A 24,314-nucleotide genomic window follows, 5' to 3' on the forward strand; every position below is an offset into this window, starting at 1 on the left:
ATTTTATAAAGGCCTGAATTACAGTGAATACAGGGGGTAACCTAAAGCTTACCTTTGGAACTGGAACAAAGCTCCAAGTCACCCCAAGTAAGTCTAAACTATCAAGCATTTCTCTTTCCTTAGTCATCTCCTTTCTGATTGTAATATTCGAAGTACATGATGGGCTAGAATAGGCCTTTTCTGGCTATTTTCAGAATATTTAAATACAGATATGGGAGAAGGATAACCACGGCTGCCCTTTAAAATTCTGATAAAATTGTTCTGTGTGAGTTGGGTTCTTTCTCAATAGAAGAGAAAGCCAGGATATTGCTTGTGAGGCCAGTGGAAAACAGCAGATACGCAAAGGATAAGACCTAGAGAGAAGACAAGTGGTGTTTTTTACCAGAGCTGAAGTAGACAGGGTGTCCTTTAATCAGAGAGACACTCAGCTTTGCGGACAGAATAGGACTCGAGTCAGTAACAAGGCTGCCATTGAACCCACAAAACAAGTCAACTGGAGGGTGTCACTCATAATGATTTGGATGTTAGTCCCTGAAGTTTCAGACTGATTGAAGTTAAAATGAGGAGAGACACTATGGCAGGAATCTAAAAATGGATGACTGCAATGGAGACAACAGAGGACTAGATTTATCTGTTGGATAAATAGAGTTGAAAATCGTGAGTTTGATGGGGACAGACGCAGAGGTGTGGTAGATAGAGACTTCATTTTAAGTGTTGCCCAATAAATGCCTAAATTTCAGTCAAATGGCCTGTGTGTTCTGTGGAATATTAAAAGAAAGGGAAGATGGAGCCCTCTTTGTAGGTGAATGGACCCTACCTCTTGGTCTGGGGTAAGAGAAGAGTACGTGGACTTGTGGGTGTTTTTGGCTGACTAGGAAACAGTGTGGGAACGATGGAGGCTATAGGTGGAGTTTTGGGAGCGGGACTCGACTGCTGGTCAGGCCTGGTGAGTAGCATATCAGAGGGATAAGGGAAGGATTGAGGGCAAAATGTCTTCATGTTTCAAGAAATGGTCATGGAGGGTGAGCTGGAGTTTTGGGGGATCACTGCTATTAAAGTTCTGACATCTGGCTCTAGCAAGAGAATTAACCCCAATGGGTTAATTCTATAATCTCACTCTAAAAAGGACAAGAAGGAGGATTCTTCTCTTGTAGCTCCTCAAGATTTACCTGTCTTGTGCATCTGGGTGATTTCTGTCTTTCGTACAGTGTTGGTTCAAGCCGCTCAGCCTCAGATCACCTGTTCTTTATTTGTAAAATAAGAATAATAATATCCGAGCCCATGGCACAGCTGTGGCCTGAATGAGGTAATGTGATGTATGTAGGTTGTTAACCTGCTTGGCATGTAATAGAGTCTCCATAAATGATAGTTTTCTTTCCCCTTCTCTAAGTAGATCAGAGCCCAACACTATAGGCCATTTTGGTATGGTCGTTTACTATGGTGGGGAGGTAGGATACAGCAGACTCACCCTTGGAAAAGGGACCACACTTCTAGTCTCTCCAGGTAAATGTTGGCCCCCTCCTGCTCTTATTTCCCCTTCTCTGGTTTAAGGCCTCTGCATGTACTTACATGTGTTTTGCCCTTAGGGATGCATCTTCCTTGTTTTATCAGTCAACCTATGAATTTAAGACAGAGCCTTCGTGGGGGACATTAAAAATGAAAACAGGGGGAGGGTATGTGCTATGGTGAGTGCTGTGAAGTGTGTAAACCTGGCGATTCACAGACCTGTACCCCTGGGGCTAATAATACATGATATATTAATAAAAAATGAATTTTTTTTAAAAAAGGATGCATAACCAGAGGAAACAAAAAATGAAAATAGGGTGGGGTGCCTGGGTAGCTCAGTTGGTAAGCATCTGCCTTTGGCTTGGGTCATGATCCCAGGGTCCTGGGATCAAGCCCCATGTCAGGCTCCCTGCTTAATGAGAAGCCTGCTTCTCCCTCTCCCACTCCCCCTGTTTGTGTTCCCTCTCTCACTGTGTCTCTCTCTCTGTCAAATAAATAAATAAAATCTTTTTTAAAAATGAAAATAGGCCCTAAAAAATAAAATAGGTAATAGCAGAGTTGGAAATAACAGTAGAACCAATTCACTAGACCAGAATGGAGCAGAGACAAACACTCGAGATGATTAGGACAAACCTGGTATCTTTGGAAATAGCCTGGCCTCCTGTTTGAAGCCTGGCTATAATTTCTCCCCAGGCATCCCTCCCATTCCTCTTAGCCTTCATACTGCAAATTGAGCTGTGAAATCTTGGACAATCTGTGACATATACACTAAGGGAATCTTTCATTATTGAGAAGATCTTCCCATTAAAACTGAAAGATCCTTGAGAATAGATGCTCTTGTTCTAGCCCGGGAAGCATCTAATATGGTCCTTTTACCAAGCAAGTGCTTCATAAATTCTTGTTTAATGGAAATCAAGCACCCAAGGAAACCAAGCTTCCAGGCCAAAGGGAAGAAGAAATTAAGTAAATGCCGCTACATCCAGGATGTGGTGGAGAGAGGAAAACCTAGATTGGGAATCCAACGGACCCGTGTTTTGTCTCTGCTACCAACTAACAGTGGAACAGTGGATTTTCTGGCCTCTGGACCCAAGATTTCCGTCCTTTAAATGGGGAAGCAGGTCTGCATGACCTCTTTGCCCCCCTAGCACCAGCAGTCTATGAATGGGGGCTGTTTTTCTCTCCAAGAATATATTTAGTAGCTATATGAAATCTTGAGTGTTTTCTAACTCATTAGGATATATCAGGAAAAGAGGTGAAGTGACAGAATTTCTTGCGAGGCGTCAGACACCGTGGGACTGACTGGGAGAAATGACAGACTTGCCTTTGGGACAGGCGCCTGGCTGAACACGGGGCTGAGTAAATGGTAACTGCAAAATGTTTCCTGGTGACAGTGATCAGCTGAAAAGGAGACGTCATTTGCATCATCTGTGCCTTACTTATAATGAGCTATGATCTAGTGCTGATGTATTAAGAATTGCGGCACCCAGAGAAATTAGTGAAAGTATTCCAAGACTATACAAGCATATTTTCTCCGTGGTGGAATTTAGCCAACAATTAAGACTTTTCCCCAAGATAGGAGGCTGGCAGAAGCTCTAATACCAAAGTGCCAGAGTGTTTAGTGCCAGCACTGAACTAAAGGGAGCTTGATTCAGGGGAAAAGCCAGAAGAGCAGAAAATTGCATGGCCTTGATCTAACAGACCCTTTCTACGTCCATGGCCATTGATTCAGAGACAAACTGGGGCAGAGGATATTCAAGGTCATTTTATCCATGCCCCCCAAATAAGCTATACCAAATTCACTCGAGGGATTGTGTCCCTTTACACCACACGTTGTTCGAGAAGAGCCAGTGAAGTGCAGAGAAAGGAGTTCAGGGCTGCTTGTTTCAGTCTAGAGTTCTTAACTCGGCCCCAGCTGGTGGCGTGACATTGAATAAGTCATTGGGCCTCTGTGTGCCTTAGACTCCTCCACTGTGAGCTGAGTAGGGCAAAGCATTCAAAATCTGTGCTTCTGGGACCTCACTCTTATACTACCCAAGAGTTTATATGACTCAAGGGCTCAGACTGTCATGATTATTTCATAAACAAATATTTCTATAACCCTGAGAAAATAATCTTGTTAATCAATATTCTAACTTAACACAGAAAGAATAACTACCTTCCCAGGGTGTGTGGATACAGTGCTAGGTCCATGACATGCGGTATTGTTTATCCTCAAACAATTCTAAGGAACAAGGAGCAGTGTCCCTATTTTACAGAAGAGGAAACTGAGGCCCAGAAAAGTAAATCCCCAAGATTCCTAGTGAGTAGGAAAGTCCACATTCAAACCAGGCTCTGATCTCAAAGCCTTCCTCTTTCTACTGCACTCGTCATAGACCCTGTACCAGGGCTTACTTAGAAATGAGAGACAATGCCAATCATAGTGAGTAAGGAAAAACATGGAATTGATCTTTTCTATTCTTAAATACTGCCATGACTTAGAGATGGAGCTTTGGGAGATCTTGATTTGAATGCCCCAAATATCAAATATCCAAAGGATTCTCTTCCCTTTTTCATGAAGAGACAAAGAATACAGGGGCTACTGGGAGAATTTACCCTCATGAAGACAAGGGAGCTCCAGCCACCACTCCCTTGTCCTGACTCTCTCCCTTTGTTTCACTGTATCTTGTGTTTTCCCCAGGAAGACCAGTCACCAGTGTAACTGATCAGCAAGTGCCTGACACAGGTGTGATTTATAGAAAATACAACATTAAAGGCACTTTGGACATTGCTGGATCCCAGAACTTCTGCTCTGAAAGGGAGCTTAGACATCATCTAATTCAGAGCTCTTTGTTTTTCTAATATGGACATTAAGACTCAGAGAGGTTGGTTGAATTGTCCAACATCATCAAGTCAGTGAAAAGTAGGGCTGGGACTAAAGCCTGGGTATTCTGGTCCCCGGATTTCGTAGAATAGTGACTAGTGTTTGGTGAACCTGGTAGGAGGTGTGAAATATGTTCAACACGGGAAAAAAAACAAATGAGTTTTACTAGGGAAGTATAAAAAAAGTGTTCCTTATTATTAGCACCTTCCCATAGGCGCCCTGGGCCTGTTTCCCAAGCTGTGGTATAAAAATGGAAGGGGAAGGAAATGGCCCATTTTGTCATAGCAAAAATCACTGTGGGAAATAATGCAGTCTTCAAAATTGGGACAGGAACAAGACTATTTGTTAAAGCAAGTAAGTTCTATGAAATATCTAGATTTGGATTATAGTTGAGAGACATCTGTTCTCATTGATTTGTTTGAGGGGGTGTGCATGGTTTTGTCTGCTATTTATTTACTTATTTTTAATGATTTTCTTTACTTACTTGACAGAGAGAGAGACAGTGAAAGAAGGAACACAAGCATGAGGAGTAGGGGAGTGGGAGAGGGAGAAGTAAGCTTCCCACTGAGTAGGGAGCAGGATGTGGGGCTCGATCCAAGGACTCTGGGATCATGACCTGAGCTGAAGGCAGGTGCTTAATAACTGAGCAACCCAGGTGCCCCTTGTCTGCACCTTCTTAAATAAGAAGATAAGTTAGCAATGATAGAGTTGCATTTTTATCCATGAGCATCAGTAATGCAAGAAGCATGTCCTGAACACTTAGTGAGAATGGATAAACCCATAAAATTACCCTAGGTCCTGGCTAGCACTGAAAGTCTATAATTATATGAATGACTTTTTCAACCTGAATTTTCATGACCTTTTTTGTACAACATTTCTTATATAATCTAGTGTATATAAAGCAGAATCTTCTATTGGGTTCTGCCTTATTTCTTGTCATCTTCCGCTGGTCTTAGGAAAATGAAAGTTAAACAGTAAAATTATACACCTCCTCCCACTTTGGCACATGCACACAGATGCGGGAACATGCTTGGTATTTGACCTCTGCGTGACATAGGAATCCCAGACTAGGGTTCAGTTACAGAGTACCATTTTGTATAAGGTTATGTCAGAGTGTGAACACAGGCTATCAGAAGCTCATATTTGGAACCGGCACCCAACTTTTGATCAGCCCAAGTAAGTCAGATCTCCAGAAATATGTAAACCCACCTGCAATATTGGATTTACATTTTAGCATGGACTATAATAGAATGTCATTATTACTACTGCTGCTTTGTTATTATTGATCATAACAATGCTGCGAGCTCAGAATATGTATTTTCTGCCATGTTATTTTTCTTACCCTTTAAGGAGAATCAGTGTCATGTTGAGATATTAAGAGAAAAATGCTTGAGTTTTCTTTGGAACCAAGTAACTTGCTTGTTCATTCAGTTGCCCCCTCTCCGTTGAGGGTCAATATGAACCTCACAATCTTTGGGGTTTTACACTGCCTCCTTATTATCTGTCTTAGAAATGCTTGCTTGATTTTTTCCTGCCTAAGGACTTCAATTTTGAAGCTCACGTTTACCCAGCATATACTTTGCTTTTAGCCTCTCCCAAAACTGGCCTCTTTGTCCCAATAATTGTGCCCAGTAAAAATCAGTTCAATTCATTCAGTGATTACTGGGTATCATCAATAAGCCAGGGACCATAGTTGGTTTTAAAACAAAGAAAGAAACAAAAGAAGAAGCATAAGCCCCTGCTCTCAGGAACTTCCAGTCCATCAGGGAAACACCACTTACATATTAAAAGTCCAATAACAATGCAGATGTGAGGGTGACAAGATGGCTACTGTATGTGGTCACGCACATGCCCAGGGGCCTGGCAGGGACCCCACTGGCTGGGGACAGGACAGTGGTGACAAGGGTCAGTCCATATGCTCTGGCAGAGACCAAGCATGATTCTACCTGTGTGTCTCTGGAAAAGGATTTATGTCTGTTATCTGCTGAAATGTTTGACTTTCTTGAGGACAAAAGGCCCCCTTGGCAGAATCCTTGAGTGCTGTGAGGAGAGAAACAGCTATGAGCCCGGCGTGAGTCACCAAAACTCTGGCTCAGCGCCAGAGAAGAAGAGGTGACTGCGTCCTGCAGAGGCATGGTTTTAGCATGTGCCCCAGCGCAGCATACTGGAAATGCTCTTGCTCCTACTCTTTCTAGCAATACATTCGTGCATATGTCCCCCCAAAAAACTGATACCTTCTCAGGTATGGCCGCTGAGGTGAGAAAATGCTCCCCCCAACCCCTAGCACTGGCCTTGGTATCTTTAGAAACACACCCACTGGCCTCCGTAGGAGGCAGGTTTTTCACAAACTTTAGTGAAGGCTGTTTTTCCCAGAGAAGAAATAGCTAGAGGCTGTTTGTTGATAGCTGTGTTTAGGAAAAGGGGTGGGTGGGGGCTGCTGCCAAACCCCATTAGGCAGGCTCAGAGCTGGCATTATAGGGAAAATGTGTAGATCAACCTTTCCAGGTCCCCAGCTTGTAGAGCTCCAGAGAAGGTTGTGTGTCCTCCATGAGACCATGCACAACCCCAGGACCTTTTTGTAATGCACTTATCCAGAGTGTAGCTATGGGAACAACAGGCTCACTTTTGGGAAGGGGACCCAAGTGATGGTTATACCAAGTAAGTAAGCTAGGGCCATCCTCTACGAATGACCCCCTTCAAGACACCCCCAACCACTGCAACCACTGTGCCTACCCCCAGTGCTGGACAACTTCTTCCGTCCATGGCAGGGGTTGTGGGGGGGGAGATACAATGTCATTCATCAGTGCCACAGCTAAGGTTCTTAGGCAGTCACTGCCCCAAACCTTTGCCTGTCCCTTGTTTCTTCTGCCCTCTGCTTCTCTTGGCATCTCTACGGACCACGCTCCCATCCTCTGTGAAAGTCTGCCTTGCTCTTCCCTGAGGCTGGGTTTCCAACTGAACAAAGACCCACAGACCGTGAGAGGTGGAAGGGTCCTTGGGGATATCTTGCCCTTATTGTAGGGGAATCTGGAGGCCCAGTGTCTAAGCATCTGTCCTGGGCCACATGGTAAAGGCAGTGCAGGGCAGGGGCAAAGCCCCAGCCCCTCAATCCCAGCCCTGAGCTCAGCAGAGCCGCACAGCTCTTTGCTAACATGGCCCTCAAGCCCAGAGTGTGATAAGCTGAAGGCCAGCAGCACACACCAGCCAGGAGCTGATGGCTGAGCTCCCGCCTTGGTTCAGGACCTCGGCCCAGGCCATGCCTTCGAGAGCTTAGTTTCCACATCTCTGAAGTAGGGAACATGGTCTCTGGTATTCCCCTATTTCAAAATTATAAGGAAACTCTTGTGATTTTTTTTTCCTCTGTCCTATGTTTTCATAAAAGCCAGTCCCTGTCTGAATCAAGGTCATTAGAAATACAGGAATCAGGGGCACCTGGCTGGCTCAGTCAGAAGAGTATGCAACTCTGGATCTGAGAATCATGAGTTCAAGTCCCACGTTGAGCATAGAGCTTATTTAAAAAAAAAAAAAAAAAAAATCAAAGGGCTTTGGATGCTTTGGCCTAGCACCAGTCACTGGGAAGTGCCTGGATCCCGCTTGGAGTCTGTCCTGGACCCAGAGAAATGCAGGGACCAACCCCTGGGCCTCACACAGGAAGACGCCTAGGAATGGGTAGTTCTAAAGAGCTAAGGAAGGGGGAAGACAGGACAGCAGCATTTCAGGAAAAGGAGGTAGACAGGCTTCAGCACGATAAATCATCAGGCCTCCTGGGCCCTCCAGCCTCACAGCCTTTCTAAAGCCCCTTGTATCTGACAGAAGAGTAGTGGGGTCAGACCCTTAGTGACCTGGCGAAGCAGGCAGGGTGTGGCGGTTTTGGAAGGTTGCTCCCCACTGCTCTGCAGACAGGAGTACGAGTGTTCTGGGTAAAGGAGGGTGAAGCACTCTTCAGCCCTCACCCCCAGCTCCCGACACCCCCACCCCTGACTCTATGGCTAGGGGCTGCAGGAGATTTCCTGCAACTCCCAGAGCGTCCACCAGTGGTTTTTCCCTGGATGGTTGCCCCAACACCACTGGGGCAGTGGGTCGATGGTGGTCACATAAGACAGGTTTTATCAAAGGCTTTCCTCACTGTGTGTATCAGGAGGAAACTACAGACTTACATTTGGAAGAGGGACCAGGCTTGTTGTTCATCCCTGTGAGTATTATAGAATTCTTATTTCGATAAGGGAAATGTGGTAGACAGGAATAGATTATGGAAGGATACTTTAATAATGAGAGCCCGTGATGTGGTCTGCTCCGTCGTTAAGAATCCTTGGTTGTCCGGGAGTAACTTAGCAGGGCATTGGGTCTAATGACATGGTCAAGGCTCTGCTGAACAAGGGTTTTGCAAACAGTACTTTTAGAAGACAAATCCTCAAGTTTTTGGGGGGAAAAAAAAACAATAATTTACTCTTGGTTCAGTTTCAGAAGCAGAACTTTCTCCTTGGCAGCTAAGGGGTCTACCCCACCCGTCAACCCTATGGCTGAGACTCTCTCTCACACTTCCCCCTGGATCCATGAAATACCTGTCCTATGGGAGAGCATCCCAGCCAGGGTGGGGGCACTCAGGGGTGCTGGATGGGAGTGTGGGGAAGGGATGGGTCTCCTCGAGCTGCAAAAAGTTTCATGTCTTGCCCTTCGTGTGGAGCACTGCTGAATCATTACATTATAACTACTATTGACTGAATGCTTGGCATACACCAGCGACTACTGTCTTTCACGAAGTTCTCACTCCATGTTCAATTTCATCCTCCTGTTAGGTAGCTGGCATCATGCCCACTTTACAGATAAGGAAACAGAGCTTCCCGTTAAGTAATGTGCCCAGGATTGCACAGCTAGGAATAAGAGAGTTATGAGTGGAACTCGAATCTATTCGACTTCTATTTGACTAGTGTCTTCGTGTTATCCATGCTAATCACTGTGAGTGCCATCCCCCCTCCCCCCCATACTCTGAGAAGGAAGACCCCAGACCTGGGAGGCCACTAATTAGTCCTCAGTGTGCCCACCCTGAGCCTTCTTGCCATGGTGATTGTGGCAGCCTTGAGGCAGGGTTCGGCATTTCTGTAGAGATCAACCAAGTCATTGAGTTGGGTTGTCAGGATGTAGGGATGGCAGTGAGGGAAGTGGAAACCTAGAAGGACTGTCTACTGGGCATGAAGTGACATGGAAAGAGAAATTTATCATCAAAACCATAGAATAGGCTGTTTAATTTTTTTTTTAAGATTGTATGTATGTATTTATTTATTTAGGGAAAGGGAAAGAGCAGGCGGGAATGGCAGCGGGGAGTTAAGGGAGCTTAGGGAGGGGGAGAAAAACAAGCAGATTCCACACTCAGCGGGGCTCGAACCCCACGACCCTGAGATCATGACCTTGAAATCAAGAGTCAGACGCTTAGCCAACTGAGCCACCCAGGCCTCCTGGAACATGCTGTTTAAAAGCTCTGTTCCCCCAAGAGGGAGTGCTGTAAACCTGTAGGGGACTGGGCAGCCACCCTGGGTGGCAGAGGGCAGGTATTTGTACTAGATCATACCACAGTGTGGACACAGGTGGCCGAGCACTCACTTTTGGGAGTGGAACAAGACTCCAGGTGCATCCAAGTAAGTGCCTGAACTGAGACTTTAGCCAAAGACACAGAAAGTCCCTTACTCTGCTTTCTTAGATGATGAATCTGCACTTTCTCAGCCAATTTCTCATGTTTCTTCATGAGGCTTGAATGTTTTGAAATTTTAATTTCCAGCCACTGGCTCAATAGCGGTTTATTTTCTAATGCTAGAAATTTCCCATGGGTATTGGCCTTTTCATCATTACTGAGACAGACTCTCTTGCTGCTTCTAGATTCTTTTGAGATGAGAGATCTTTTTCAGGAAAGAAATTATGACTGATTATGCCAAAAAATGTATTTTTGTTATCATCGAGTTTTCATGAAAGGTGGGAAATTAAACTTCCCAAAGACACTGGCCTTTGGACACACTCTCACAAAACTCCATATCTAATTGAGAGCTATAGGAAGAGCTTAAAGCCTAATTAATGGAATAAAAACAATAAAAAGTTTAGAAAAGAGAACCATACAGAACACAAAAGAGAAATGAAATAGTCCTAATAAAAGATAGACAGCAGGACTGCATCCAATAAATATTTACTAAGCAACTATTACATTCTAAACGCTATGCTAGATGGGAGTGAGAGGAAAGGAGGGAGGGCGGAGGGGAGGCAGAAGTCAGGCAGGCAGGCAGGAAAGATGGCAGTCTCTGCCATTCAGGATCTCCCAGCAGGTAAACGTCTATAAACAGACAACTGGGCTCCGTGTTACAATGTAGAGGAGACCCACGCAAGCTGCAACGGGAACAGAGAGGAAGGCATGCCCAACCTCCTGTCTTAGTTCCCTGGAACTTCCATGCATCCTGCCCTGCCCTGTAAGCTCAGTGAGGCCAGGACCCTCTCTCCTTCATCCTGACACCTCTACAGCCCAGTCCAATGTCTGGCACAGAAGTGTCACCAAACATGAGTGTTGAAAAAATACCTTCTGGCTAGGGGAGTGAAGGAAGGCCTGAGTGGAGAGGTAGGAACTATTCAGAACCTGTTGCTTTAGACAGTAGCAAGTATTCCCCAACGGACAGAGTTGTCATAGACTTCAAAATGGGAGATTAGAGAATCCATCCAAATGCACAAGGGTGAGAAAAAGCCCATCTCTCTGGGGAAAACGTCCGTGGCCTTTACCTGTTCATTTGGGCATTTTAGCAAAGACTCTTCCCTCCCAGGCTGCATTTGGAAAGCCTGACACCCAAGCTATTTTTCAAGAACCAGAGTTCCAGTGCATGTAAGAACCATAATGCCTGTGATACGGAAGTAGCACAAGAGGGTTTTAACAGGAAAAAGGAAAAACATCTCTTGATAAATACAGGAAGTCTACGTCTCCACTTGAGAGACCACCCAGGAAACTTCCCTCCATTTGTTCTAAGGAAACTTCTCCCTTAGGACCAAAATCTTCTTTGAGGTACACAGCTCCAAGGTGTGTAGGAAGGTGGGTGGAAAGAAGACTGGTAAATTCACATTTGGGAAAGATTTTAAAGTTGTTTCTAGAAGGTAAACTCTGCAAAGTGTGGAAGCGTTGTGGTTCCTGCCTGTTGATTGCATCTGTGCCTGCCCTCGAGATGTTCCTGATGGCAGCAGGAGAATTCACTCTACAGCTGACAACATGTTCAGCAATTCCCCAAATAGAATGAAGCTGTTTTGTGATAATCAAAAAGAAATAATCAGAATCAATAAGACCCCTAATCATGTCCACAGGAGCAGGCAGGAGAACAGATTCAGAACACAGAAAACTGAAGGATTAAAGTTTGGATGGAATTTTAAACTCTTGGAACTAGAAAAGGGACTTCCAAGGAATATATTTATATTTATATATACCCACATGTTCCAAAGATCTTAAGTGTTTAAGTGTTTTAAGAAAAGAAGTTTACTAGATCAAGTAAATTTGAGAAGCTCTGGATTTCTTCACTGCAGGACTTCTCAGAGCCTTTAAAATTAGCTAATATGGCTTGTCAGTATAGAGTATAACAGCACTTTTCAAACTAATTTGAGCTTAGAATCTTTTTTGCAGAAAAATTTAGGACTAGAGTTCTGTGAAACTCTCACCAAGAAGTACCTGTCTAAACCACTCTCAAACTTTGGAGATTTATTTTTTCCCCATACGGATGTCAACCCTAATCTTAGAAACCTCTGGAGAAAAAGATTCTGGGGCCCTGTATGTAACTCATTCCTGATTCTCACAACCATCAGAGTTAAGCAGTCCTCCCTGTGCCTTTATGTGACTATTCCTCTGGCAAGTTTAGCCTCTCTCTCTGCCCTCAAGGAATAACAGAACGCCTTTCTAAAAGAGCCTTGCACAGGCCTCGAGTCCAGGAGTTAGCCGTCCCCTAGATGTGTCAGCTATTGCCAGGGCTCTGAATTCCCCCTCCAGATTCATTTCCCAATTAATTCCTGGCTCTTCTTCAGACACCTCCAATTTTCCTCCTTCGCTTTCAGTGTGGAACCCAGAAAGGGTGTCCACCCTCCAGGAAGGCCGACCAGCTCCAGTCTGGCTGTGAGGGAAAGGTCTGTGGGCTTATTGCATTTGAAAAACTGGGACTTGGTGAGCCAGACTTTTCTCTTGGGTCAGGGAAAGAGTGATTTGGAGGTATCTGTAGCATGGGAACAGAAGACATTGCTGCCCCCAGAAGGCTGACCCTGCCCAGCTTAGAGTTCTTGTAAAGCGCCCCGCTATTGTGTTGTCTAATAGCTACAGTCAGTTGACCTTTGGAGCTGGGACCAGGCTGGCTGTGAACCCATGTGAGTACGATCACGCATGAGTCTGGGGCAAAAGTAACCCTCGGCTTGTCTGTGAGAAAACCGGCAATGATTTACAGCAAACTCAGGGGAACAGTAAACACTTGTTTTCCATTTCCTATAAGCTCTCTTGGTGACTTAAAACATTCCCATTTCTCTTATTAAAGACAGAAGTCCCAAGAGCCAATTGAGTAAATGAAAGACCAGGCAGAATTTTATGGAATTTACAGAAATGTAGAAAGAATTCCAGATACTCAGCACTCTCAAACAAAGCCTATAATATCAGCACCAGATAATCAGAACATTCAGGAAATTAGCAACGTGCCCTTGTGGGGAAGGAATGACTTAATGGGCGAACCTGAATTCCCTCTTATTGCCTATCACAGCCCTTAGTGGTGGCATTCCTTGTTGCAGCTAATGACGTGGTATGGGGATACCTGCTCCCAGAACCTTCTCTGGAGTTTAGGAGTCTCGAACCTCTCCCAGGGAAAAACGGGACCCTGACCCTACCTAAAGAGCAGTTATATTTTGTGACATATCAAGGCACAGAGGCAGGATTGTATGGGCTTCACAGCAAACTTGACAGGTGGACAGATCTGGGGGAAATTCTGGCCCTACCCTCTCTAAAGTCTCTACTTCGTCAGCGTCAAAATGCCAAGAACCACATCATAATAATATAAGACAATGCCCAGCAGATAGCAAGCAATTAATGAATAATAGCCTTTCTTTGTTTTTTGTTTTGTTTTGTTTTGTTTGCTTTTTTGGTTTTTGGTTTTTGTTTTATTATTAACATATAATGTATTATTTGTTTCAGGGGTCATCAGTCTTATACTATTCATAGTGTTTTTCTAGTGATAATTTCATTATTATTATTATTATTCTCCCCATCTTCATCAAGGCCTTGCTATAAAAGGTTTACATTATTGTAAAGGGGAGGGGTAAGAGCTTCCCTGCGAAATAGAAAATCTAAGAAACAAAGACCCAGGGAGACTTTTAGGATGGTGCTTTCGCAGCCTGTGGGTTCCAGTAGATTAATATCAAGAAGGATATTACAAATACCTTAGCTGCCATGGGAATGAAGCAGAGTACCATGTTAATCTTTGGAGCAGGAACCAGACAGAGAGAATGTCCAGCCAAGTAAGTAAAGTGGAGGAAGGGTCAACCTTGACAACTAATTCTTCTTTGTCCAGGATGCTAAGTTGAGCCCAGGTATTTTCTTCTGTAGGATTCCTAATGGTTCTTTTCACCCATCCCCAGAAAATTCTCCCATCCAGCATTCAATGCTCAGGAAACATCTTTAGACTGAGACTAGGAATCTTGAGGCAAGTGATAAGTACATAGTCTTGGGCCCTCCACGAGAAGATCCAAGACACCGCTGCCCTGGACAGGGGTTGTGCCCTACTGAATTCTTGGTTTATTGAGATCACAGGGTACTATAGCAGGATAGGGCAGGGGGGAAAGGGCTGAAAAACCAAATCCTCAACACAAGAGAGCAAGCAGAAGGTCTAACTCTAGAAAGTGTGATTCTCTTGTCCCCTGGAGGAGATCAGTACTTCTACTGAAGCAAGAGGTAGATTTTGTGAGTTTCTGTAATGGTGTCACCTGCAGTGTGAATACTGCAGGAACTGTGGGCAAATTCACATTTGGAAAAGGATCCCAAGTGTCTATAATAGCTGGTGAGTCTTCCCAGGTGGCCCCATTTGCAATCCCATGGGCCAGTGAGTGTCTCTATTCCTTTCCTTGGGAATATCAGTCTTAACTATGGGGAGGCTAACTGTGTGTGTTACAGTGAATTGTCTTACAGAAGCCTCTGTGAAAGGAAAAGCCATCACTATCAATTTTGAAAATCTGTGTTTCTCTAGGTCAAACACCTTAAAACTTGGCTTTAATCGTTCAATGGGTATTTTCTAATGCCTTCTATGTGGCCATCACTCTAAAAAATGTTAGACTGACTGCAAAGAAGTCTAAGATAGATGACTGACCTATTCCCAAATTGGATAAGAACTAGCTAAAGGGACATAACTACTGTAAATTTAGCAAGCTGAAAACTATTTCAGTGTGAACAAATTGATGACATCAATAGGCACAATCGAGATTCAGAGGAATGAGTTTACAGCTGGAAGTTGGCCTAGACAGATAAGGTTTTATGCAGTAGAAAGGATTCACTAGGCCTGACGGATAGGTAAGATCTGTGTGGGCAGAGACTGGAGAGAAGGGGACTTTCAAGCATAAGGAGCAACAATAAAAAAGGCAGGATCTTGGATGTGAATAAGGCATGTGCATTTTGGCCTAAGTAAACACATCTGATAATAAACTGGAAGCAGGGAAAAGCAAATAAAATGTCTTTTTAAACAATAGAGAAAAGGAATTCTAGATCCTTCAAGAGAATTCAGACAATTAGGGCCAAGGCTGGCCACTAGGAACCTGGGGATCCAATTTAGAAATGGAGACCAGATATGAATGTGAGAGGGGGCCAGCCCCTTCCCGGATGCCTCATGTCCTAGGGACCTCCCCTCTCCTTCTTCAATAGGCTCTTATGAGGTAGATTACCCCATTCCTCAGAGGAGGCGAAACCTAAGGGTTTCTGTAATGGAGACATTAGGTGTGGTATGACGGTGTTGCCTCACGTTTGAAATTTGGCAAAGGAACCAGAATTTCCATAACTCCTGGTAAGTCCACCCAGGTTCATTGTTTCTTGATGCTCACCAGAGGCTCAGTGGGACCCAGAGTCAGGATTCCTAAGTGGGAACACTTCCGGGTTCCTAGTACCTAACTACAAAGCACTAATTTCACTGTTGTGCCCCAACGCGTCGGAAGCACTAGAGCTTTTGGACATGTGTCTCTGCAGTCAGTTTTGAATTATAATGAAAAGTTAGGATCTAGCAGAGCTGAACTTCCACACTGGAAACTTGATCCAGTCTTCCTAAGACCAACGTCTGAAATGTCATCAGTGGAAGGATGGGCATTGCTAAGGTGGAACAGGATAGGATGCGTCTCCTCCCAGGGCTCTGGCAGAGGAACCCCTAAAGACCTCCAAATTAAAAGTGATTCATTTCTCATCCTCAGACAAAAAGAGATGGTTGTGCCAGAGTTACATGGGAGCAGAAGTAAAAGGACTTAAAACAAAAGCAAGTTTAAGGATCAGTACCCAGCTTTTTTTACCAAAAAGTTCTGATAAGCAGGAAATTTTGCAAATCTGTTGGTTACTAGGCCATTTATGATCCAACAATTGTTTCTTGAGCACATACTACATGGCAGACACTAGGTGAACTTGACTTTTTTCTCTCAAGTCCCTTATGTGCCCTAGATGAGTAGGTCTTCACCTGAAAACTCTTTCTGTGGGCCTGCAGGTGAAGCTCTATTCATTTAAGGCACAGAAAGGACTTGAGAGAAGAAAATTCAAGCTCTCCAGATCATGACAGCCCCTGAATGTCATGCCAGGAAATTGGGACATTATTCTGTGGGCACTAGGGAGTCCCTGAATTATTCTGAACAAAAATGATGCAATCAGCTCTAGGTTTTAGACAAGTACTTTGGAGGATGAGCTCAAAAAAAGAGAATGGGGAGATAGTGGGGGTAGAGAGGGAAGCAAGAGAGGAAATCAGAGGTAAGGAAGCTGGACAGGAGAAACAACAGCAAAAATGCAGATAGGGAAGCCCAAAAATGAATGAAGTCTTGGTAAAAATGAGACTGGGGAGCAGCAAAAATCATCTCAAGTCTTCTGACTTCATTGATTTGCTATTTCATGTTGATTTCTCACTAGCGAGATTGAGCAAAAATTGGCCTTTCCCTCATGGAGTCACGAGTCACCCTCCCATCCTCACCGACTTAAAGATGGTTTTTAAGGCGCACAATCAGCCCTCAGTACCTTTCCTTGAAAAATCTCATATTCTGTAGCATAGCTCTCTCCAGACCAACACTGTCCAACAGGACTTTCTGGGATGATTGAAGTGTTCTATCAACCTGCACTGTCCAACACAGCAGCTACAACACTCTTAAAATGAAGTTTTAATTTTTAATTAAATTTTAATTTGATTTCACTTTCATTCATTTTAATTTAAATAGCCACAGGTAGCGAAAGACTATCACATTGGGCAGCATGCTAGACCTTCTCCAGCCTGACACTTAGTGGCTCTAGAACTTGATTTGAGTGTTTAACCACAACTCAGAGTTGGACATCGGGCCCCCACAGCAACCCCTCTTCCCCCACTAAGCCCAAACTGTTCTAGTGGCACCTTACCCTCTACCTTCTCCTCAAGACCACATTCTCTCAGCACCTCCATACCCTTCCACATCCCCATCCCCAGTCCCATCCATGACTCCCATCGAGGACTAACAAACCCATTGGGGTATGTTGGTGGCACATAATGGCTTTCGGTCTCTTTCTCTCCCTATAAAAGATTTATGCCCTAGGGCCTTAATCCACAGTGATGTCAGACCCTACCCCCAGCCCTAGATATGGGGACATTGAAGAGGAACAGGCAGAATTCCTCAGGGCCAGAGCTTTGGATGCCCCTCACATGAGACCATATACCCACCCGTGTTCTGCTGCTCCAGGGACAGCCCCACACCCTTGACTTGATACCCTTGGTGTGCCTTGACTCAGCAACCCAAGACAAGGCCAAAGGCTGGTGTCCCTGATTTCAGGTCCAGCTGGAAGTCTGCATTGCAAAGGCCACCCTGGCTGGACTCACAAGTGGGGTGCACCCCTGGTCTGAGAAACCTTGCATGCAGGGTGGGGAGCCGTGGGAGCAGAGAACCACAGGGGCAGGAAACTCTAGTCCCAACCCTGCTGTAAACTCTCTGGGTGGCCCCAGTGTGTTAACCCTCCCAGCAAACCTCTGTTTCCTCTTCTAAAGGCAGGAGGTCTGAAAGAATAAACAACAAGAGTTATATTAAAAACACAAAATCCTACAGAAATACTGAAGAACGATTCTCAGCTCTAAGGAAAAGCCTCCACTGACCCCTATTTCCTGGGGGGAAATTTAAGGCACAGAAATTTAAGGCACAGTTTCTATAGAGAGAAACTCCCCCTTTGATTTTCCATGGAGGACGTAATGTCTCCATTTTACAGATGAACTTCCTGACATTTAGGGAGCTGATGTGCCTTGCTCAAGACCTTGGATTTAATGAACGGTAGATCAAGGACTGGGAGGCAGGTATTCCGACTTAATGTCTAAAACTTTTACCAAGGAGAAATCTCCTCATTGTGATGTGACCGATCTTTCATCTTAATGCCAGCCGATAAGAAACCTCCAATTGCTGTCCACACCCAGCCTAATTTGGGGGAGGCCACCCCTGATTCCTAGATGTATGGTTTGCTTTGCTGGGCCTCTATTCTATTCTAGGCTTGCTTTGTCCTGTGAGAGCAGCGTTGCTGCTTACTAGTCCCACTGTGCTTTGGAAGATGTTCCTATTAAGTGAAAAAATGAACAGTATCATCAAGGAGCCCTACATTTCTGGTTTCCTTGAATGCCAGGCAGGGCCAGCCAGAGAGCCGCCACTGAGAACCTGGCCTCTTGGCCAGGACCCATGGCTTTTGCCTGGCCCTGACTTCCAGTCCACTTAGAACTGGTTTCCAGAATGTTCTTTTCTACCCAAAGCCTGAGAATGTGACTTGCCAGCCCCACAGAGCCTTGCTCTTGCCCATCACTGGCATCTGGACTCAGACCTGGGTTGGGGCAAAGAGGGAAATGAGCATCTCCTAACCTGGGTTCTTTTGGCCCACAGATATCACGGACCCTGACCCTGCCGTGTACCAGCTGAGAAGCCCTAAATCCAGTAACATCTCTGTCTGCCTGTTCACCGATTTTGATTCTGAAACCAATGAGGAGCAAGCCCCAGAGTCCACGATGATCAAGCTAAAAAGTACCGTCCTGGACATGTGGTCGATGAATTCCAAGAGCAATGGGGCCCTGGCCTGGAGCACCAGCACTGATTTTAAATGCAATGAGACCTTCCATAAGGACTTCTACTCCAGCTCAGGTGAGAGCAGACTCCGTGCCTGTGCCAGCCGAAGCTTTCCACTCGGGAGATGCCTGGTTCTTCCCCTAAAAGCTGCTCTGATGGGTGATCTCGGCCTCATCCACTGTCAGCGAAGCCCCTCCACTCCTGTGACTGAGCACCAGGGAGCTCCATCCTGGCATGTCCCAGAATGTCCTAGGCAAAGAGGGGATGGGGAGAAGGTGGTAGGAAAGGCACTGGCTTCTCACCTGCCCCGAATTTCCACCTCCCTGCCTCTGCTCAGGCCGTTTGCCCCCTCACTGCCCCATCTAATGCTTTTCTCCGAGATACCTCCCCTTGGTTCTGTCTCTCTGCCAAAGAGCCAACCTCAGCCAGTCATTCATTCACTCCAGCCAGAGGCTGGAGTGAAGGAGTAAGTCAGTCAGATGAGGGGTCTGCCCTAAGCAAGCTCCACTACAGTTGGGGGAGGCCATCCATCAGCAAGCAGAAATCTAGAGAACTTCGGATTGTAACATGTGCTTTAACTTGGGGATGGAGGAAGCAGCCAACTTAGGGACAGAGTCTGGGCAGGGCTCTCTGGGGAAATGCTAGGTGAGATGAGAGTTAAAGGAGAAGAAGGGGGCAGCTGTGCCAAGGGTAGACGGGGAGCCTGTGGAGGGCTGACACAGGGGCACAGCAAGGAAGGGGAAGAACAGCAGGCCAGGAGATGGACCAAGTAGGGAAGGGCCTCATCACAGGGCCTGCTAGGTCACGAGAGGGCAGCCACCCTCCTAAGTCCAATGAGGAGCTATTGATTGGTTTTAAGTAGGAGAATGACATCCAATTTACTTTTTTAAAAGAGCACTCCAAGTGGAAAATGGGTTGTAGGAGCCAAGAGTGGAAGCAGAAAGGAAGCCATTGCCACAGACAGATAACGGGGGCCTGGACAGGGGGAGTAAGGGAGTTGAGTGGCCAACAAGATTTCAGATTCAAAGGGAGAACCAGGCAGGGCTGCAAAGGAAAGAGGAGAGCCAGGAAGGCGGCTGGATTTCCTGCCCAAGCCGCTGAGTCAATGAGAGTGCCATCCACTGAGATGGTAACAACAAAGGAACAAATCTGAAGTGACTCCATGGGACACAGGAGGGCATCTATACCCCTCATGGCACTTTGTCACTGTGTGTGTCTTACTGCCTCTTTCAGACTCCAGACTAGAACCTACCCAAGGGCAGGATCTGTGTCTGATGGTTCCTCATGGCCTTGTGTTGGGTGACAGGTCCTTTGCACAAGCAGCATTTGTGAAGTGAATGTAGTAGTCCCCAGAAGCCAGGGCCCTCCCAGCGGGTGTCCATAGGCAACAAGTCCCTTCCAAATCTCTCCAGGAGAGCACATGGAAAACCTGTAGACAGAGGCTCATCTGCCCAAATCCTAGAAGGTCTGGCATGGGAGAGTCGGCTCACTCAACTCTAAGAAAATGTCTTTGTTTCTCCTTTTAGACTTTTCCTGTAATGCCACTTTGATAGAGAAAAACTTCGAAACAGGTAAGAGAGGGATCTAACCCAGCTTCAAGATGTACCCACAATCACCCGGACTAGATAGGAGAGGCGGGAAGGGATATATGGATCTGGAATGACGTTAGGAAGAACGGGAATATTCTTGAATCCCCAGGCTCCTCTCACCATCTCTAATGTGCTTTCCCCCTCTGAGGACTTTCAGGATGAGTCTCTAGTTTCCTAGAACCCCATGACTCACTCCTAGGTCTCTGGAGAACCAATGAGAGCTTCTCGGTGGCCCAGCGGTGACATTTCCAACTGGCTTGTGCAGGGCCCTGAACTCACCAGCTCCTCCTGAGGGCGTGTTCCCTCTGTGCCAGTAGCTGGGCTTCTGCCTTCTTTCAAGAAAAGCAGCAGGATTCCTGTAGGCAGAATCTTGTCTCTCAGGATCCCCACCACTCCCGGCCACCTGCCCTGGGCCCATCCATTTCCACCTGAGTTGTTTTCACTGAATGGTCCCTCTTGGGGTTCAGGCGCCTGCTAGTCACCCGGGGACCCAGACCCAGGGGGTTACAGTGAGTTCTGAGCCCTGCCCCATCCCCACTCTTGAGGGAGACAGACATAAAATAAGGATTGAGTGCAGCTCGTGTTTTCCTTTGAAAAGAATGATACAAATAGGGTTAGGAAGGGATACGCATGCCAATAACCTCTTGTTTGGCAGATATGAACCTAAACTTCCACAACCTGTTCATGATCGGGCTGCGTGTCATCCTCCTGAAAGTGGCTGGGTTTAACCTGTTCATGACACTGCAGCTGTGGTCTCGCTGAGGTGAGCGGGCATCTCAGGTGGGAGGGAGGGCTGTGAGGGTCTCCAAGCTCGGAAAGCAAACCTCCCCCCAGGACTTGCTTTTAGGTCCTATAGTGGGGCCCACCAAACCCCTGCTCTTTCTCTGGTTAGGGGTTACTATTGTAAATAACAGTGGCCTGGAACATTGGTAGGACTCCTCAAGGGACAAGAGGCACTTCCGCTGAGCCATGCCTCCCCTATAAATTATGAAGAATAGCTGTTATTCTCCTCATTTTGGAAAGAAAGACATTGAGGCCAAGTCACAGCAAAGGCCAGCCACTAATGAGTGGAAAAACATGAGAAACTCAGGACCCAGATTCGTTTACACCCCTGCCTTCCACATACTCCTTTCAATGCAAAACCTACAGGGGGCCCCAATTCCTTTCCTCATGTCCTCTGCCCCCAGTACGACGCAAAGACGTTATATGCCTATTTATGCCCTAACCCTAGCTCTCTCCCCGTATCCCTGTCATCCTACTGACAAGTGCCTCCTGTTCCACCACCATCAACAGAAAGTCCAGTGTCCGTTCGCTCCTAGAACTCTACAAATGGAGGCATCTCTATCCACATCCCTAACTGCCCCTGACTCTGTCTCCTCGGTAGTCAGCCCTAACCACTGTGCTTCCTCCACCCAGGTCACCAAGAACATGAGAGCGCCTGGCACTCCCTCGCTCCTGGCTCCCCAGCGTACCTCTTCCCTCTCTTCAAGCAGAGAGGCAGACTGTCTGCTCCCCTGAACAGATAAGAAGGCTCCCTCTGCCTCTCTGGCCCCACTGGCAATGGCCACCAGCTGGATCCCACCAGATACTCACCATCAAGGTGCTGAAGAGCTGCCAAACCCTGCCTCTGCCCCCTCGGTTCCCTCATTGCTGCTTGTCACCACTGGACGCTCACAGCAAAGTCAGGGGGCCGCTGCGGAGAGACTCCCTGTCCCTCCCGAGACTGCCTCTTACATCCCCTGTCCCCTATCCTCTGGGTGAGGAACCCCCAGTGGGTCCTCCTGGGCTCTAGCTCCCAGAGAAGGTTGTGAGGAGTCCGTTTTTTAAAATAATGTTCATAAATATGTATACCCTTTTCCCCAAGATGTGGGGGAAATTATTACAGAGACCCTGCTGTGCTGTGTATCTGAGCAGCGTTGTATATTCTGCTACCCTTGACTTCATTAAAGACAATTTGGAAGAGCCCAAATGTGCTCCTGTTTGACTGGGTTTGGTCAGGGTCACGTATGCTCAGCTTGCTATTGATCCCTGACTGGGCAGAAAGAAACCAAGGCGTTTGTCCTGATGTTGCTCAGGGTGCCTAATTCAACAAGCTGCTGAAGTCAATCTCATCCTGGAACAACCTCTAAAAAAATTCCACTTAGAAGGCTGAGCTGGGGGAGGCGGGGTGGGGGGCAGGCAAACCCACTTAATAGTTGAGGTCCCTGCTCTTCTGTCTTCCTGCTGCACCACTGGGCCACCCATAGTAGGAGGCCCATGCCCATGACTGATCAGGACTGGCCGTGGAAATCTGGCAGGCAGGGACCACACAGCAAGCATCCCCCAAATGCCACCCACTGTCTCCTGCCCTCCGGGACCATTTCCTTTCAGACTGGATTCTCACTGAAACCGGGCATGGCCCCTACAGATTCATGGCTGGGGACCACCCACCAGTCCACTGCCTGGGTCCCACCCCAATGCCACAACTTTGGGGTGTCTGGTCTAAGAGCAGGGAAAGGGAGTGAAGATTAGCCAGACTTTCTACTTCCTCCCTCCCCCCCAGCCTAGATATAAGAAATGAATCCTCTTTCCTCAAGCTCAGGAACTTTCCCAAGGAGGGTGTGTGTATGTCTTAAGCTTTTAGCAAGAGGACAGAAGGTAGGGCTCCCCAGGGTCCGCGGTATTCTTCTGGGCCTGAGTGCCCTTCTGAGATGCAGCCATCCTCCTCACAATTACTGCCATCAAGCCCAAGGCTTATGGATTCCCAGGGGGAAGGGAGGGTCCTATCCCCAAACACCTCTATGGTTCACACATGTGGCTCCAACCACATCAGCCGGATATATGCAAGTCCTTCCAGCTACAAGTCAGGCCTGCTGCTTTTCACAGGGATCAAGCCCCCAGCTCAACAGGGGACTTAGGCATAGTACGGAGGGGCTTCCATAATTTCCAGGGTCACCGCCTATAAAATATCCTCTAGGACTGGGAAGCTGCCTCCAGCTCCACAGGCCTCTGACTCTGTAGCCTCTGTGGAGGAGGACGGTCACAGAATCTGCAGTTCTCACTGAGTCCCCTCACCTGCAGCCTAAATCCAAGTCCCTTTAAAGATCACAAAAAGGGACAGCCACAGAGGTCACCCCATCATCACGGGTCCCTCTCACACACAGCAGGACAGGTACCACCTTCCCAAAGGTAAGGTTCTGCCTCATCGCCCTGACAAGATTCCAGAGATCCCGCCATTGGGAATTTCTTTTAATTAAAGTATTCTCCTCTCCCGATTCAATGAACATGCCCCTGGGAGGGTTAATAGAGCAAGCCTTTATCAACCCTTAAAAACCTAAGGCAGATTAGTTGATCTTTTTTTTTCCTCCTAAAGTAGTAATTCACTCTGGTCTGTATACAAAAGACCCCGGTGGTCAGGGAGGCAGCTCTACTCCTGAGAGTTGGCAGCAAAGATGCTGAGCCTGAGGGGGACATGGGTGCTTAGAGCAGGGGACAGGAGCAAGGACCCTGGGAGGCAGTGGAGGGGCTAAAGACAGATCCCTCCAAGAACCTGGGAGGAGGCCAGGGGAGTCTGTGGAATCTTGCCATCCCAGGGCCCTCAGTTGTCAGGGCCCTGAAGTCATGGACCCCTAAGGCCACCCAAGGACCTATGAGGTGACAGGCAGTGGCTAGGGACCCACCCAGACCCACGAAGGGAGCAAGGGTTCCTCCTTCCCCGCCCAGCCCAAGCCAAGCCTCAGGCACATAGGAGGCCATCTGGAAAGCAGGGTCGACACACCCCTGAGACATTTCCATCTCAAACCAGGGCTTCTTGATCCCAGCAAGAACCTTCCTTCAAATCTAAGGCCATTAAGCCTAAAGCCAATTAGAGCCAAGTGAGAGGGCAGACCGGGAGCAAGTGGGTGTGCTAAGGGGGGTGATAAGGACACTCCACTCCTCTGTATCCACTCTGTTCTCACCTCTGGCCCCAGGCCCCACCTAAGGTGTCCGGGGGAATTAAAATACCCTTGCAATCCCAGACCAAGAGTTTCTGTGCCCCTTAGGAGGTCAGCACAGGGCCTAGGGGTCACTGCAGCAGAGCCCCTCAGGGCACTTAGGGACCAAGGCAC

General features: G+C 46.8%; 1 gene segment (V, D, J or C); it reads left to right on the forward strand.

The window, feature by feature from the left end:
• Window positions 1–22,195, forward strand: part of LOC123388327 — a 57,152-nt gene extending 34,957 nt beyond the window's left edge. Inside the window, 4 exon segments of the C gene segment in view lie at window positions 18,458–18,712; window positions 20,164–20,208; window positions 20,882–20,989; window positions 21,643–22,195. Of these exon segments, the coding sequence occupies window positions 18,458–18,712; window positions 20,164–20,208; window positions 20,882–20,988 (407 nt within the window).
• The last annotated feature ends 2,119 nt before the right edge of the window (window positions 22,196–24,314 follow it).

This window comes from Mustela putorius, unplaced genomic scaffold, assembly GCF_011764305.1.
Source record: "Mustela putorius furo isolate JIRA1106 unplaced genomic scaffold, ASM1176430v1.1 tig00003898_pilon_pilon_pilon, whole genome shotgun sequence".
Lineage (NCBI taxonomy): Eukaryota > Metazoa > Chordata > Mammalia > Carnivora > Mustelidae > Mustela > Mustela putorius.